We start from the raw sequence: 18468 nt of genomic DNA, 5'->3' as shown, positions 1-18468 counted from the left end.
CACATTATTAGGTCTTACACAACTCAGATGTAGTCTCCAAATATTAATCTGGTGGTCATAAATGCAGAATATCTAGGATCATGCCTTTTCCCTCGCCCTGGAGTTTGTGGTTTGGGAGGAGGACTCAGATGTGGATGAGACTCCACATTAAAAAGTCTCCTTCTGTGCTGGAAGATTGACCACAACTTGCCATTGTTTGAGCTGTTTCAGTCTCCCGCTTCTCCTAAGCCTGTTATTCAACCTTACCAAGGCCTCCTGTTCCTGTTTGCCTCCATTTTGTCCCCATTTCATCAGGCCTCTTCTTTCTTTACTTCTGTCCTGACCAGACCTGGTGATCCATCACTTCAAACCCCTGTTATTGCCAATATCCTTTAATTTCCTTGTCCTCCTAACCCTCTGACCCTGGGTTACCTGAACGGTCTGCCCTCTGAACTACTGAGCGCTGCTGCAAACCCAGCATCATCTTCCTCTCCAGCCTCCGCTGAGCTCTCAGGGCAGCCTGCTTAATCATCCTGCCACCTTTCGGGGGGCAGCCCCTCTGTGAATAATCCTACCTTCTCCTCAAGTCCCTCATCCTGCAGACTGGCCTTCTGTTTCACAAAGGACATTCAGGATGATGGATGTTACCTGCTTCAGCTTCTCTCCTATGCTCCAGCCATCCTTATTGACTTTCCTCTCTCCTCAGAGGGCAAGGCATTCCTACTTCTAGGGGCAGACTTCTCATTCTGGGTCCTGCAGCTCCTCTTCTCCGGTCTCCCCTTTTGTCGTGATCCATCGTGTAGCACATTTTTTTCCTTTGCTTTTTGTCCTAAAAATTTTAACCTTTCTTGACCTACTAATCACAAACCTGCATCAGTCTATGTCATCTGAAAACAAGTAACTCAGGCAACATATTTTCTTTTGAAACCATGTCTGTCTACACTGAAGCACTTTGCCCTTTCCTTTCTGAACCTGTTCTTGAAAGAGCAGTTTCCATTCCTGGGGGGCTACTTCCTTATCTTCCATTTGTTCACTTCAGTTTGGTTTCTGCCTCTACCAGTCTACCATGAGTGGAACCCTCCTTCTTGACACTTTCTTTTTTCAGTTGGTACTGTTTTGATTTTTTTTTTTCCTCCTTCACTTCATCCCTCTCCTTCAATACTTTAACATTTCCCAGAATTAGAATTGAAATTCCCCAGAATTCCAACTGTAGACCCCTCTTTATACCGTCCTTGGGCAGTGTGTTCTGCTTTATGACTTCAAATACCATGGGTGTATCAGTATTTTCTCTCCTTCCTCAAATCCATACTCATGTATTTAACTCTCTGTTGCATATCTCCATTTGGTTGTTCTCTAGAATCTCCACTTAACATGTCTAAAACTGAACTAACCACCATCACTTCCACTTGAAGACCACCGTGGTTTTCTGTCTCAGGTAATAGAACCAGCACCCACCATCTGCCACACTGGAAACCGTCTCTTCCTTCCTGTCTGCCTAGCCAGCTGCTCCATGCTGCTGACGGGTCTCCCTGAATAGTTTAAAAATTCCTCTTTTTTGTCTTTATTCCTAGTATTGCTGCTCTGGTGTTAGGTCTGTAGCATATCTCATTTTTCAGTATTCTCCAACTGGTTTTTCTTCTCTGAACTGAACTGCCACTTAAATTTATTCTGCAGGTGGATAACCTCACTTTCCTGCTCCAAATTCTTCACTGGCTTTCCATCATGTGTAGGATAAAATCTATTCTCCTTATTAGTATGGCATACAAGGCTTTTGGGTCACATGTTAGGCTTTTCATTAATTGTTGTTGTACTGAATTGACACATTTCGTGTGGATAGAGTTTTCAAGTAGGTTGTACCACCACCCACATATCCTTGACAACACAGGAGGTGCTGCCTTTAACAGGTAGCCTGTGAAGGTGGCAGGTAGAAGAATGATTTTCTAGGGGTCCCTGGCCGGCTCAGTTGGTGAAGCATGTGGCTCTTGATCTCAGGGTTGTGAGTTTGAACCCCACGTTGGGTATAGAGATTACTTAAAAAAATTAAATAAAAAAAAACTAAAAACAAAAGAAGAATGATTTTCTCCTTCTTTTGAGAAATAGTTTAAAAACATTCCTTTGAGGCACCACCTTTTGAGGCAGAAGCCGCACTGTAGTAATCTCTTAGCTCTTTATGTTCAGGAACAGGTCGGTGGTGAGGATGGATAAGACTTTGTTTCTGTCATTTATCCCTCTACTGAAAAAAAAAATGTTTTTAGTATTCTTTTGCCTCTTTCTCATCCCATAATTTATTAAGTAGTTTTCAGGCATTCCTTGTTTTATTACACTTTGCTTTATTATGCTTTGCAGATACTGTGATTTTTACAAATTGAAGGTTTGTGGCAACCCTGCTTTGAGCAAGTCTATCAAAGCCATTTTTCCAACAGCATTTGCTCACTTTGTATCTCTGTGTCATATTTTGGTAATTCTCACAGTATCTCAAACTTTTTCATTATTATATTTGTTATGATCTGGGATCAGTGATAATGACTCACTGAAAGCTTAGATGATGGTCAGCATTTTTAGCAATGAAGTATTTTTTAATTAAGGTACATACATTGTTTTGTTAGACATACTGCTATTGCACATGAATAGACTGTGGTATAGTGCAAAACATAACTTTTATATGCACTGGGAAACCCAAAAGTTGATTTGACTCGCTTTATTGTGACATTGCTTTTTTGCCATGGTCTGGAAGCAAACCTGCAGTATCTCCAAGGTGTGCCTGTATTAATTTTTTTTTAAAGATTTTATGTATTTATTTGTCAGAGAGAGAGAGTGGAGAGCACAAGCAGGGAGAGTGGCAGGCAGAGGGAGAAGCAGGCTCCCCGCTGAGCAAGGAGCCCGATGCAGGACTCGATCCCAGGACCCTGAGATCATGACCTGAGCTGAAGGCAGACGCTTAACCAGCTGAGCCACCCAGGCGTCCCAAATCTTTTTCTTTTAAATACCTTATTAATTTATTTGTCAGAGAGAGAGAGCACAAGCAGGGGGAGCGGCAGGCAGAGGGAGAAGCAGGCTCCCCACTGAGTAGGGAGCCCGATGCAGGACTCAATCCCAGGACCCTGGGATCATGACCTGAGCTGAAGGCAGGCACTTAACAGACTGAGCCACCCAGGTGCCCCTAATTTTTTTAAATTAAACACTTAGGGACCACGTCAGGACATGGTTATGTCAGGTGATATGTTTAGTGCCCTAGAAAATTAAGAAGAGAAGGTTCCTATCTTCAGGGAAATCATAGTGAAGTCAATGTTGAGACAGATAAACATTACAATAGAATGTGATAAACGCCATGATAGAGTCATATCCATTTGACTTGGAAGATACTGAATGCCATCTAGCTTCAAGTTACTTGGAGTCCCAGATCCCTACCCTGTTGTTCAGGACCTTTATACGGTTTGGGCCCTGCTTGTGTTACGGCCGACCCTGTACTGCAGTCGTTTTGGACACCTCACTTTTTTCTGAATGCAGTACCACCTTTCATGATCTTTCATGACCTTTGTCTTTGTATTCTTTGTACTCTTAACTGTCTCAAGTACCTATTTCTGTTTTTTGCCCAGTGCATTGTTTCTGTTCACCCTTTTGAGTACCAGCTCAAATGGTGCGTCCTGCCCTGCTAACCCAGAAAGTTACTTGCTCCCTTTTCTGTGCCCACAGAACTCTTCTCATATTTTCATATAACATTTAATCATAATGCATTATCTGTTTACATCTCTGTCTCTCCCTCTAGACTCCTGACTCTTCAGAAGTACATACTGTGACTTAATCATCTTTATGCCATGTTATTTAGCTGGCATATTACTTAGGGCAAATTACCAAATATGAGTCTTAATTAACTTTACTATTTTACTTATCACTTCTTTTGGTTTGTGCACTGGTACACTTTTTCATCTGCTTAATACTTGTACCTGCCAGCATTCTTTACCTTTGTTTAGTACAGTGCAGTTCATTCAGCTCACAAGAGACTTAGAGCACTACTCTGGGCTAGGTAATGTGTTAGGCGTGGGGAATGCAAATTAGTTCTTGGGAAGGAGCTTACAGTGCAGGGGGAGCAATAGTTAAGTAAACAGATGATCTATCACAATTTCTGCTAAGTAAGCAATGTGAAGAATGCTATGATACTGGGAAGCCCAGGGTGCCTTGGGGGTGTAACTCTCCCAGTTGCTTGGAATCAGAGAAGGCTCCCTGAAGGAACTGCACAGTAGGATCTTGAGAAAGGAAAGGAGCAGCATGGAAGGATGTGGGAGGACAAGTTGCTCTGGGGCGACTGCTGAGTGTGACTTGGGAGGGCTTGAAGCAGAGACAAAGGGAGTTCAGACTAGCTCTGTAGCCAAGGACGAGATGGTGAAGAACCTTGTGTCATGCTGACAAGCTCCAAATGTTTTTCTAAATGTAGTGTGAAGAGCCCCTGAAGAATTTTAAGCCAGTTTTATCAAATTTAGGTTTTTAAATATTAAATAGCTTCTTCTGCTTTCTTCCCTCCCCCTTTTCCAAATATTGTCACATTCATTCTGATTCTTCCCCTTTTTTTAAGTGATGTTTTGAATTTTTCCTTTGTTCATTTGGAGTTTTCTTGAACACTTAGTGTCACCTATAACCTATTATCTCTAACCTTGTGTGGGAAAGGAGGATTAGACAGACATGCTCTGTCAGTTTTGCCAAAATTCTCTATGTTGAGTTACTCCTTGATTGTTGGGTTATTTTTCTCTCTTAATGAATATTCCAAATTTGTTTTTGTGTCTTATTTACCAATCAACTTTTGCCTGGTGAGGTACATAAAGGATATACTACAGTGAGTAATAAGAATCAAAATACCTTCCAACCTTAAAGTCCATCATCCCTTTGGAATTTTATTAAAAGAGGGACATGAAATTTCTGATAAACCATTGAGGGCTAATTCCATGAATGACTTTATTTAAAGTGTTACATATGAGATGAGACCTTAATTGGTTTATTTGTTTTTTTAAAAGATAATTTTAAAATAGGCAGACCTTTGCAAATTAAACTGGCAATTTGAGATTTCTGTGAAGTCTACCTCACAAAATTATTTTCCTTGTCACTGAGCAAAATTTACCAGCTGAATGTTTGAAATCTAGCTCAGCCCTGTACCTTCTTGGGCTTAAATTTCCTCATCAAAATAATGCAGGACTTGTGATAGATGATTTCTAAAGTCTTTTTCTGTTTTATGAGTTTTGTATCCTACATTTAATATTTTTTTCCAAATTATCTTTCATGTAGTGCTCACATGGTCTTCTGAAGAAGCCATGGGTAGCTGTTGTAGCTGTCCAGATAAAGACACTGTCCCAGATAACCATCGGAACAAGTTTAAGGTTAGTAAAACTGGTTGAGTTATATCTCTCTGCCTACTCGGATGTTCTTCTTTTTCTTCACATTCTATATCATACCTCCTCATTTTTATCTCCGGACTCTTCTATTTCTCTTTGTATCCATTCTGCCTTTTCTTGTTTTAACAGATGATGACAATATGTTCTTACTGACAGTGTGGAATCCTCTTTTACTTTCCCTTTAGTCCTCTATATCCAATTAGAGCCATACAGTTCTAGTAAAAAAACAATTTTAATGCCATTTTATAGGTGCCTCTTCAGTCTGGTCACCACCTCCCAGTCATTGCTTCACGTCTGGATAATTTCTTAGCAGAACTCTGCCTTGAGTCAGTCACCTTTGTGATCCATCCTGCAGTTGACATCATATTAATCTTCCTCTTTCATCATTCTAAAACTTCTAGTGTTCTGTTACCTAGAGCACAGGTGCTCCATTTCTTACCTCTCCACAGCCATTTAGTGTCTCCCGTAGCCTGACCTCAGGTTGTCATACATCGTGGCCTCTGGATCACACAGACCCAGGTGTGAGTCGAAACCGTGTTGCTTTGTAACCTTAGGCAGGTTACATTATCACTGTGTGTTTGTTCCAGTTTTGTACAGTACAGTGGAAAAAACAGCATTACCTGCAGTTTAGGATTGTTATAAGGATTAAATGGAAAAAATATGTGGAAAACGCTCTGCCAGCCCCAGGAATATAGACAGTTTTCTCCCAGTGTTACCTACTCCTCATAGTCTCTGGCCATTTCCAGAAACTGAGCAGTGCAAGGCCTCCCATTCCGTGAACTCTGTGCCAGTCTTGTCTTGGTCTCCCTGAAACATACCTTCTTCGTCTCTGCTATAGCACTGCATCTTTAGGATATGCCTCACAACCCCTGACCCACTGGTTCTCTCCTGAGGCCCAGCCGAAGTCCCTCCTCTTCTCACGTGAAGGCTTCCCCAGCCACCCTAGGCCACAGTTACTGCCTTTTGCAGCCTCTGTTGGCACCCATTTGTCCATTGCTCATATACAGCTTTGTGTTGACTTCATGTTTGTACATCTTCTATGCTCACTGGGCATGTGAGCTTCTTGTGGATAGAACCAGATATTTCACTGCTACGTGGTCCATGCCCTGCACACACATTGGTTGATGAATGAACTACTAACAAAGGAGCGAATAAGTGAACCAGTCAGCAACAGTGCGTTTTAGTGATAGACGGGTGAAATACGTGTATGACCGTCAAGTGACAATATTAGGTTGGCACTAATTAAATGTTCTTTTTTAGGTCATTAATGTGGATGATGATGGGAATGAGTTAGGTTCTGGCATAATGGAACTTACAGACACAGAACTGATTTTATACACTCGCAAACGGGACTCGGTAAAATGGCACTACCTCTGCCTGCGGCGCTATGGCTATGATTCAAATCTCTTTTCTTTTGAAAGTGGCCGAAGGTGTCAAACTGGACAAGGTAGGTAGATCCTTTAATTTTTTTGTTCCCCAAACAGTAACACATTTGAAAATTGTTCTTTCAGTTATTCTGTTTACAATGTTTAAATAAATACTTTACTTTTTTCCTGATAGAAAAAAAATTCCCCAACTAAGTGGATTGTTAAGAAAAGAGATACAGTAAACTGTGTCTTCATTTATCAGGAATTTATTAAGCACATTCTCTTTGTACAGAGTTTTGACTCATTTAAGATTTTCAGTAGATGATTAGTTCCAGTAAATTTACTATATGTATCTTTACTGTTATAACTTTTTGGGGAAAGAACCTAAACTTTAGTCAAAGAGAACGCGGTTTGATTTTTTTGCTACCTACTGCTTGGCAAGTTACATGATCTCTGTGGAACATCAGGTTTCTTCTCTATCGGAGAGGAATGCTAATCCCTACTTTATAGAACTGTTGTAATAATTAAACAAACAAGGTAAGGATTGTAAACCATCCAGCAAGGGACTGTCAAATGGTAAAGGATCACCTTGGTAATGGTGACTTGGGTGCCCCCTGCTGTTAAAAAGCAGGCCAAAGCAAGTGTTCAAATCTTGTTTTTGTCTGCCTTGTTTTGGGCTCTCTCCCTGAGACATGGGAAAATTAGTCTGTGAATTTCCTTTTGGGTTTATGTTTTGAAACAGAGAATATCATTAATTTATCAGACATCTATTTAAAGGGCCTTTCTTCCTGTCAGGTCATACAATGCTTACTTTACAGTTTTGTTCTTTGACAGGTGTTCCTGTATCTTTTTTAAAGCTATAGCTACCATTTTCCCCTTCTCTTTTATATTTGTAGGAATCTTTGCCTTTAAGTGTGCCCGTGCAGAAGAATTATTTAACATGTTGCAAGAGATTATGCAAAATAATAGTATAAATGTGGTGGAAGAGCCAGTTGTAGAAAGGAATAATCATCAGACAGAATTGGAAGTCCCCAGAACACCTCGAACACCTACAAGTAAGTACCAATTTTCCCTCCTATATTTTGGGAAAAGTTTTCAATTAGCCATAATCGTGCCTCAGATGAACCTCATTGGCTGTGATACTGCCACTGTGCAAAGCTCCCTCTTGTATTTTGAATACTAGACATTTATAAACTTTGGATTATGGATATTTAGTCTCTAACGCCTTAGAAATCACCATTGGCTAACGTAAGTGTAATGGTTGTCAGTTTTTTTGTTTAAACTGTTAGAGCTATAATTATAAACATTTTTAATATTTTAAGTAAGAAAACATTAAGAGTTCTATGTTACCTAAAATGTGAATGGAAAGTTGGAGTGGAAGGAGGGTGTTGTTTGTGCTCTGGTTTCGGTTGTGTCTTGCCAGAAACACCTTGCTTAATTTTCTCAGTGCAGATTTCATTTTCATTCACTTTTATCTCTCTGTCCTGCCCCGATATTCTGCTTTTCTTCTTAAACCAATAAACAAAAACTCAGCTCCGGGGTTTGCTGCTCAGAATTTACCTAATGGATATCCCCGATATCCCTCATTTGGAGATGCTTCATCCCATCCCTCAAGCAGACATCCTTCTGTGGGAAGTGCACGCCTGCCTTCAGTAGGTGAAGAATCTACACATCCTTTGCTTGTGGCTGAGGAGCAAGTAAGCATGTACTACTGTCTAACGGGATAATGGATTAAAGTGTGGAGTTAAAGCATTACTGCGCTGATACGTGGAAATTTTAGTCTGAATTTTAGCTTTCACTGTTTATGACTTTTGTAGTGAAGAATCAGAGGAAACAGCTTATATTTCCTAACATATGCCAAATACGTAAACGTGTGGAGGGAAACGTAGCATTACAGTAGCCAGTGGGCTCACAGGAGAGGTACATCTATAGATAAAAACAGATATAACTAATGGTCAGTTCTTGCTATAATAACTGCTGATGGATTTGGAATTTATACTGTTTTTTTTATCAGTGGACTACTAGCAGGAAGGTAGATTTTGTTGTCAATGTTTTTATGAAGCTATTTAATGTTTCTAACTATTGTGTTTTTCATTTGAGGAATGAAGTATTTGGTTCATCATTGTCTATATATTAATTAGTTATTCTTATCTTTTGTAAACCAAATGGTCACATATCATTAAGAAATTTTTACTGTTTTAAAATCTGTTTCTCTGTGTTCTTTACAAAGTAAATGAGTTCTTATTTACTATAATTACACTTCCCTCAGTTTTTACATTTCATTTTTGAATTTTTTCAAATTTTATGTATAGTCTTCCAAACTCTTTTTTTAAGATTTATTTTAGAGAGAGAGCGAGCTCGCTTGTGGGGGGGAGGGGCATAGGGAGAGGGAGGGAATCCTAAGCAGACGCTGCCCCCCTCTGCCCCCCCACTGCCCCCAGCGCGAAGCCTGATATAGGGCTCAGTCCCATCACACTGAGATGATGACCTGAGCCAAAATCAAGAGTTGATACTTAATTGACTGAGCCACCCAGGTGCTCCTAGTCTTCCAAACATTTTTATAGCGTTCCCTGAAAATACTATTGACCTTTTCTTTAAATAGTGATGATTTCTTAGTAGGTCGTATTTATTTTATATCAATGCATTTTGTAGAACTCTTATTAAATCTAGTAGGGTTTATCTCTTTATTTGGTCACATTATTTGCAAATCATGATAAATTTCTTTTTTTTAATACTTGTTATTCCTTATTTCTGAATCATGTTTTAATGCATTGATGAGAATTTCTAAAACAACATCAAAATAGTAATCCCAATTTGTTCCTGATTTTTTTTTTAACAATGCTTTTCATTATCAAGTACAATGTTATGTGCTATTTTAGAGTAGTATTCTGTTTTTTGTTTGTTTTTTTTTTAAGATTTTTATTTGTTTATGTGAGACAGAGAGGGAGAAGCAGACTCCCGCTGAGCGGTGAGCCTGACACGGGGCTCGGTCCCAGGACCCTGAGATCCTGACCTGAGCCGAAGGCAGACGCTTAACCGACTGAGCCACTCAGGCGCCCTCTAGAGTAGTTACTCTTCTATCAAGTAAAGAATGTATTTCCACAATCCTCTCCTCTGTCCACCTTTTTATTAGTGAAAAACAAGGACAGAAGCTTTGAAGGGAGAGTATAGGGAGAAGGCTCATCGACAGAATTTAACTGATACGGTCAGCCTTTTTTTGCTTTTGTTTTAAGCAAGTTATTGATCCACTTCTCTGTTTTGTTTTAGGTACATACCTATGTCAACACTACAGGAGTGCAGGAAGAGCGGAAGAACCGCACAAGTGTGCATGTCCCATTGGAGGCGAGGATTTCGAATGCTGAAAGCAACACACCAAAAGAAGAACCAAGTAGTATTGAGGACAGGGACCCTCAGATTCTTCTTGAGCCCGAAGGAGTCAAATTTGTCTTAGGACCAACCCCTGTTCAAAAGCAATTAATGGAAAAAGAGAAACTGGAGCAACTTGGAAGAGACCAAGTCAGCGGAAGTGGTGCCAATAGCACAGAATGGGACACTGGATATGACAGTGACGAGCGAAGAGATGCACCCTCTGTTAACAAACTGGTGTATGAAAATATAAATGGGCTATCTATCCCTAGTGCCTCAGGGGTCAGGAGAGGTCGTCTGACATCTAGCAGTACCTCAGATACCCAGAATATCAACAACTCAGCTCAGAGAAGAACTGCATTATTAAACTATGAAAATTTACCAGCTTTGCCTCCTGTTTGGGAAGCCCGCAAGCTAAGTAGGGATGAAGATGACAATTTAGGACCAAAGACCCCATCTCTAAATGGCTACCATAATAATCTAGATCCAATGCATAACTATGTAAATACAGAGAATGTAACAGTGCCAGCAAGTGCTCACAAGATAGACTATTCGAGGCGTCGGGACTGTACACCGACAGTCTTTAACTTTGATATCAGACGCCCAAGTTTAGAACACAGGCAGCTCAATTACATCCAGGTTGACTTGGAAGGCGGCAGTGACTCTGACAACCCTCAGACTCCGAAAACGCCTACCACTCCCCTTCCGCAAACCCCTACGAGGCGCACAGAGCTGTATGCTGTGATAGACATCGAGAGAACTGCTGCTATGTCCAATTTGCAGAAAGCACTGCCCCGAGATGATGGGACCTCTAGGAAGACCAGACATAATAGTACTGACCTGCCCATGTGAGCCTGGAAAGCGGTACATCGTTTGCACCTTTGTGAAGTTTTCAAAAATGAAGATGCAAGTGCTTCATTTTCATTTCTAAACACTAACTCCTTTTATAGACAGATAAGATTTTTTTCTGAATATTTCCTGTGCTTCTTTAACTAAAGGGAATTAAAGTAGAGCAGGTACTCATTAAAGAACACTAATTTCAGTATATACTACTCATTACTGTACAGCAGCATTCCCATTTTCACAGTGCCTATTTAAAATGAGAGTTGAAGTGAGTGACATGCTGGTTGATTTTTATCAATATTCTGGACTGACGCATATCATTCATGTCTAAGTCACGGTTGGCATTTAAAACATTTTATAAAGCCTCTTGATAATGTGCACTGCTAACAGATAACTCTAGGCTTTGAAAGTACTCTTTGTAGATTCACTATTCATGGTATATGGCCTCCAGCATGTAACATGAGGAATCCTTTATTTCATTAATTGTAGGCTTTTTGACTTGAGCCAAAACATATGTAAAGGAAATAGAAGTACCACACCTCCTTATATACCAGTCAGTTCCTTTGCCTTCTGCGTTACTAGAAAGAGTCCTGTGCCCGTGAATGTGGTTTGCTCTTGGTGTGTTGAAAGGCAGGAAGGAGACAAGATTTTCTGTTTACTCATCTCATGTCATTTGAAGGGCATGCCCACATATCTTCATCAGAATTACACTAGACGCAAGAAATCAGTCTCAGGTCACTTTACCCAAAAACATTTGGAAATCTGAACCACGGTCTCTTGGAAGTTTCTCTCCTATAGATTAGTAACAGTGACATTGTTTTCTGGAGGCGTTTGTGCCATTGGGTTGCCGTTTACCTTCAGTTTTTTCCTTTGGCGTTTGGGGTGGCTTATTTTGTTGCTTAATGTCTTTTTTCCATTTAAAATGTTTGAGTCTGTATATAGTTTTGAAATTGGATTATGTGTTCGTTGTTTAGTTTGCATTTTTTGTCAAATTATGGTTTTGAAGGTTCATTTGGAACTTACTGTTATTCTATAACAGGGTTGCCCTTGTCCAGTATTTATTTATATGCTGTTTACTGTTCAAGCTGATAAAAACATTCGCTCAATTTGAAACTTCACTTGTGTCCATAGGTGATCTCTTTAACAGCCGAGAAAAAAGGAAGCTACTTTTCACATGCAAAGTTCCCTAAAGGTACTGTGTTTTCTCTGTGGGCACTCTCCCCAGCACTTTAGCAGTGATTCCCTCGTCCCACAGCTGCAATTGTACTTTGCCCACAGTAGTGCTTCTCAGCTCTGCTGTCCTTTTACTCATAGCTGGAGCTTTGATGATCCCTTGATTTAATTCGAATGCTAGGATTGTTGCCAGCATAGCAGGTACAGAGGAAGTCTTAGAGCAATGAGATTGTGTCATAATTTAAGATTTAAAATGAATTGAAGTTTATATAAACTGAAGAGAGTCCATATGTCTAACTCTTGGAAAATCAAGAATGTTCCAGTTTCTCAAACACTAGAGAAGACAAGAGACGGTAGAGTGGAAAGGTTAGGTTACTGTTTTCTCTAAATATGAGGAAGTTTGAGGTCATGATTTGGATCTATCTACCAGATGTAACTAAGGTTAATTTAGCATGAAAAGGTTTCAGTCATATAGCACCCAACCTGATCAGTAAATAACCTAATTATAGGACAGTGGATGGATTAGCAGAATAATAGAGTGGGACCATTATAAAGAAAATAAATTATTAAAGGTGTCTTTATTATTTTCAGTGCCATTGGTTTATGTGCATAGCAGAATTTTCTTTCTTTTTTTTTTTTTTCTGTGAATTTGGTGCTTACTAAAGTGTTCCCTGTTCTCTAAAAAGAGAATAGTGATATAGGTGTGCAGTTTCCATTTTTAATATATTGTTCCATTTATGCTTTCTTCTGAGTAGATTGCTAATCGTGCCAAATTTATGTGATGGTTTTTGTAACGTGGAATAAGACTTATAATGGAACCAGTACATGTGGTTTTCTCCAAAACAAGCAGCCAAGACAGAACCTCCAAATGAAAGGGCTGACCTATTGATTCATTTTGGAGGTTGGATACTTTATTTTCTTTTCCTCATCATTTTCATTTTCCTTCCGGGTTCTACTTAGTTTTTATATATTTTAGGTAGCTCCAATATAATCATTGCAGTTTATGCTTTAAATACTGTGTGCTTTAAAAATGAAAATGGGACCAATTTGTCTGCTACGAATTTGATTTTAGGTACTCTGAGTATTAGGAAGATGTATACAACTGGTGTTTATTTCTAGATGTCTCTGGAAATCACCTGTGTTCCTATTTAATAAAAAGTAATGTAGAACACTACTTGTCCTTTGCAGTAGTCTAGTCATGGGCATTAAGCTCTGTCCTGGAAGAATGTACCTGTCACTAGGTGCATTTTAGAATGAGATATTTTATTGGGATATAATTGTGGCCATATGTTTCAGATTTTCTGAGAGGGACCTAATTTTAGATATTCTGTTCCGTTGATAGACCATGGGATCCCACTTTTTGGTTTTGGAAATATAATCATCATTCATATGCTTCCCCCCCCCCCCAATAGAGTCCTCTTTTATCCATACAGGTGATAGCAGCTTGTTATCCCAGATCAGGGGTTGGAAACTGATATGGGTATTACCTGTGTTTTTTCTTCATGTGTTTTCTTTCCCAGTTTCATCTTCCTTTAAAAATGAAAATATGGTGCCTTCCCTCCCTCCAGGAAGATTGGCAAATCGTTCCTTTTATTTACTGCTGCTGTGGAGTGATGAGATATGCACTTTACTCTTGAAGACTCAGCAAAAAGCTTTTCACTTCCCAGTATATCCAGAACAGATCACATTTGGGACTTATGAAAATTTGCCAAGCAATCTTTGTTTTTGTAGATATTAATGTTGACCCTACAGTTCAATGTTATAGGTCAAGCTAGTGTTTGTTTATTCCCCCCCCTCAAAAAAATCTGTGGCACAACATATAAAAATGTACCTCAATAATGTTCTATTAAAAATGGGACAGGGGCCTTATGTTTTCATAATTTCCCAGTAATGTGCCACCATATTTTTGCCTCAAGGTAAAGGTTTTAACAAGCTAAAAAGTACTTCCCACTTCCCCCTGTGCTGTTCCTAACCCATAATGCCCAAGTGTTTTGTGCAATGTGTAGTGTGTGTGTGTAAATATATATATGTATATGTGTATATGCATATATATATAAAAATATCCCCTTGAAATAGACATACCATCAGAGACAACATTCAGAAGTAACTGATATATTGGCATCGTATTCATATTTCTGATATGTGAGGTCTATGGTACTAATTACCTTTTCCCTGATGTTTGCCAAATTTGAATAAAGGCATTGGTACGAAATTATAGAATGTATAGAAAATGCTTTTGGCTTGAAAAACTAACAGATATTTTATGACATACCACAATATACTCTGCCCAAACCAGCACCCTGTCTGTCCTGTGCTTTACATCCCTATTCCCCGTTCCTACTTCCTCATTTTTTGGGCGTATAACACGATTCTTTTGTAGCATCAATACAATTGCAATTCTATGACAATTGGACAATAATAGCATGGAAGCGGACTGGTATTAATAGTACAGTAGTCACCGGTGTGCCACATTTGCATTAGTAAATGCAAAATATACATTTTATAAAGGAAAAACTTTGTGTTATGTTTTTATTTTCATTACATTGTATAATACTGTAATATTATTGTATGTCCTAATTTGCATTATAAATGTTTTTTTCCTACATAAAGGCATAAATATAGCAACTTTGTATAAAGGTAGCGTGTTAGATTTTTAATTTTTTCTTTTATAAAAAATTGTCTAACAGTGGGACTACCATTGCCAAATTGTATATGAAATAGGAATTTTATCCCCTATGGTTAATTTCTTTTATAAACATTCCACATTTCTCTAATAAAAGACATAAGTGATACTGTACTATGCATAAATTGTATATTAATGCTGTTTCATATCAGCATTTTAAATTTTGGTTTGCATTTTTAATATTGGCAAAATTTACCACTGTTGATTAAAACCTTGTTGTATATGTAACAACATCTTTTGCCCTCTATCCCTTCCCACCCTTTGTTCTCTGTTTCTCCCTATCAGTGCCAACTTCATACATTTTGTAGCATGGCAATAAAATATAACTTTTACACTGAGGCCAAGTGTGGCTTTTTGGAGGACGTGGAGCTGGGAGGATTGCCCTCTAGTCGTTCTTTGCTTATGACTTTTTGCCATATAAACCGTATCTCCAGGCATGAGAAGTTATCTCATATATGATGTAAACATGCTTTTAAGGACAAGTGTGAATGTGCTTTTAAGCTTAATTTCTGTCATAGCAAATAAGAACTAATTTTTTTATCTTTGGAAAAGTCAGAGTTCTTGGAGTACAATCAAACCTTTATTAACTGGAGTACTTAAAGAATAAGCTAATAATTGAATTTAGTTCAACAAGGGCTAAGCAACACATTTTTAAAATCCTTATTTATTGTAGAGTATTAGTATACTGTCCTAAAAATTATATGTAAAATATGGTTTAATCTTAGATGATTTAGGATCTTGCAATGCCTTACTGTTGTCATTCTGGCATAAATTTCCATAATGAGGTACTCAAGTTGATACTGGAAGCTGAGCTGACTATACACTGACCTTAAGCATTCATGAAAAACTGCTTTGTTGAATAAAATCTGATCGGAATTCTTATGGTTACTTTCCCCTTATTGCCGAAAGTAGATTGCAATAAAACCCCAATAAAAGTTTGGTTGGATACCTATATAAAGTTTTCCTGTATTTATATTTCATACATTTCTTAAAACTTTATAAGAGGTTTTATTTCTTAGTCTCATATCATTGCCTCCATTTTCAAAGTGATCATATAGTGAATGGGTTAAAGATCATGTTTCATCAAAGTGAAATGAAGTTATAAATATTTGATAGATTCTCTCACAGTTTTATCTATGTGGTCATTCCAACTAGTAGTTCTCAGCGTTGGGACTCCAAACCTATTTTTAAGTCATAGTGTGACACTGCAAAGCCTATTTGGGTACAGCTCAAGATGGAGATCATTTAAACAATGAAGGGATAGTCCACATATGATTGGCTGCTTACTATGTGCCAGACACCATGGAACCCATAGATTGGTTAAGATGTGGCAGACACCGCATCTTGGGAAATTTGGGCATTTGTTCTCAGAAATTACAAACTTCTTTGGATTATTTCTGTATCTTACTTTTGAGGTCCTTTGAAGACAGTAGCTATTCACATGTTATTCTTATTTAATGGATGAACATGAACTAGGTCCTGTGCTACTAATAAAGATAGCAGTCCTCGTGCTCAAAAGGATTTGTAGTTTTCTAATGGGGGCAATGCCTTTCTTCCCCGCCCCGCCCTCCCAGGGAACTAAGCCCTGAGACAAATTGTATATGATAAGTTCTTCTGATACCTCTAGAATGGTACTAGCTGTAATACCTTAGGAGAACTGAAAAAAATGTTACTCCAATTCTTAATATAAGTAGTATGATACAGACACACACAAAGGAAGGGCATCAAACTCAGTCTAAGAAGGGAGATTTTCGAGAAAAACCTAGAGGAGGTAATCCCTAAGGTGTTTGAGGAGAGTCTTCATAGATTTAGAGGAGGAGAGGAAAGACTGTCTTAGGGAGAAGGAATAAAGTACAAAGGCACAGTTGTATATAACTATACATAGATCATGATTGTTCAATGGCAAGGGGTTCCATATGACTGGAGCAAAGACTGCAAAGGCAGGGTAGGGGATAGAGAAGGAGGAAGAAATGAGAGCACAGAGGTGTAGAACACAAAGGAATTTTTGTTTTAATCTACATGAGGTGAGAATTTGGAGGATTTTAAACACTGGAGAAACAATAGATACTCTGACATCAACATGGAGGAAAGCTGGAGGATGCGACATTTTAATGAAGCAGGGAGACTGATTTGGGATCTTATAAAAATGGAAGTTAAACTGGATAAATGCCACTTCAAAGGCATTGTTGAAAGAGTATTTAGGTTAGTTACTGCTGTGCAACAAACCACCCTTAAACGTAGTGGCTTAAAGCACCAAATCCTGTTATTTCTCCCATTGCTGTAGATCAGGGTGGGCAGACCTATGGAACCTATCCAAAGTTATAAAGCTAGTAAATAGAAGAGCTGAAATCCAAACCCATGCAGCCTGGTTCCAGAAGTTGAGTGGAACCCCCAGTCTCAGGCTTAGGTAAGTCTCAGGCCTGCCAGAGGAGATAATGTTTCCAGGTAAGTGATTTGGCCCACAATGGAAACAGCCCTTTTTAATATCGTGCAGGCATCTCAGCTTCTCATTGTGACTCTTCTCAGTGTGTGATTGGGGAATCTGCCCATTAAAGTGCATTTCCTGCAAGAAGAGCAAGTTTTCAAAATCTTGGTAGATTTAAAGTAACAATTTGTCTAATCTGAACACCCCTTTTCATAATGGACATTGAGAATAGTGTAAACCAGGGTCAGCAAATTTTTTCTGTAAAGGATCAGATAATAACTATCTTAAGCTTTATGGGCTAGACAGTCACAACCACTCTGCTACTGTATAATTCTGTATCACTGCACAGTATAAAAATGAATGGGTAGCGGCAGCCAGCTGGCTCAGTTGGAAGAGCATGTGACTCCTGATCTCAGGATCATGAGTTCGAGCCCCACATTGGGTGTAGAGAGTACTAAAAACAAAACAAAAAAAACTTAAAAAAATATATATATATATTAAATAAAATGGGTATGCTTGTGTTCCAACTAAGCTTTATGGACACCAAAATGCAAGTTCCATATAATTTTAATGTATCACGAAATAGTCGTCTTTTTTTTTTTGCCTCAATCATTTAAAAATGTAAAACACATTCTTAACTCTCTAGCCATAAAAAAATAGGTGGGAGGTTGGATTTGGTTCCCTCCCCATAGTTTATAAACCCCTGACGTAAACTAACCCTCTTAAAGTAATATCTGAAGGGTAAAAACAGTTAAAAATTGAAAACATCTACCAATGTTAATAACAATTGCCAGTAAGTCCAAGCACTTGCTAAGTGATCAATTACTCAGAGGAAGAAAAGGGTATCAGTAGATGACAGAAAACTAATAGGCTTTTTAAAAGCACCTTTTACTGTAACCGTCCTAGGCGGTCAACTTAGAGTTAAGTAGAAAATTTTGTTTTTATAAACAAATATTTGGAATCAATCTTGGTCTCTACTAACACATTATGTAAAAGTGTATTAGTCATCTCTACTAGTGGAGGGGAAAAGAACGAGTGAAATGTGAGACATGAAAAATGAGCAAGCAGGGCAAAGATAAAGTAAATGTCTCCATCAGAGTTCACAAGACTTTGTCCTAGACAGTCAACGTCCAATTAAAAACAGCTTTTTAAAATTCAATGAAAAGGGGACGCCTGGGTGGCTCAGTCGTTAAGCGTCTGCCTTCAGCTCAGGTCATGATCCCAGGGTCCTGGGATCGAGCCCCGCATTTG

The 18468-nt window shown here is 38.7% G+C and overlaps 1 protein-coding gene and 1 pseudogene across 3 annotated transcripts in view; one reads left to right on the top strand and one right to left on the bottom strand.

The window, feature by feature from the left end:
- Positions 1 to 13772, top strand: part of FRS2 (fibroblast growth factor receptor substrate 2) — a 56265-nt gene extending 42493 nt beyond the window's left edge. For 2 of the 3 annotated variants that reach the window (XM_025882989.2, XM_025882990.2), the window contains exons 3-7: positions 5254 to 5345; positions 6621 to 6807; positions 7624 to 7782; positions 8261 to 8424; positions 9995 to 11130. In XM_025882989.2, the coding sequence (XP_025738774.1) occupies positions 5280 to 5345; positions 6621 to 6807; positions 7624 to 7782; positions 8261 to 8424; positions 9995 to 10945 (1527 nt within the window). In that variant the 5' untranslated portion in view covers positions 5254 to 5279 and the 3' untranslated portion in view covers positions 10946 to 11130. Of the gene's footprint in view, positions 1 to 5253; positions 5346 to 6620; positions 6808 to 7623; positions 7783 to 8260; positions 8425 to 9994; positions 11131 to 12067 lie in introns of those variants that run through there. The other variant, XR_012380709.1, reaches the window with a different exon arrangement.
- Positions 7774 to 7887, bottom strand: LOC112832740 (U4 spliceosomal RNA; annotated as a pseudogene).
- Positions 13773 to 18468: the final 4696 nt, after the last annotated feature.

Source organism: Callorhinus ursinus, unplaced genomic scaffold, assembly GCF_003265705.2.
Source record: "Callorhinus ursinus isolate GAN/ISIS: 27379988/994484 unplaced genomic scaffold, GSC_fseal_2.0 scaffold14, whole genome shotgun sequence".
NCBI lineage: Eukaryota > Metazoa > Chordata > Mammalia > Carnivora > Otariidae > Callorhinus > Callorhinus ursinus.
This window is presented reverse-complemented; position numbering and strand designations above follow the sequence as displayed.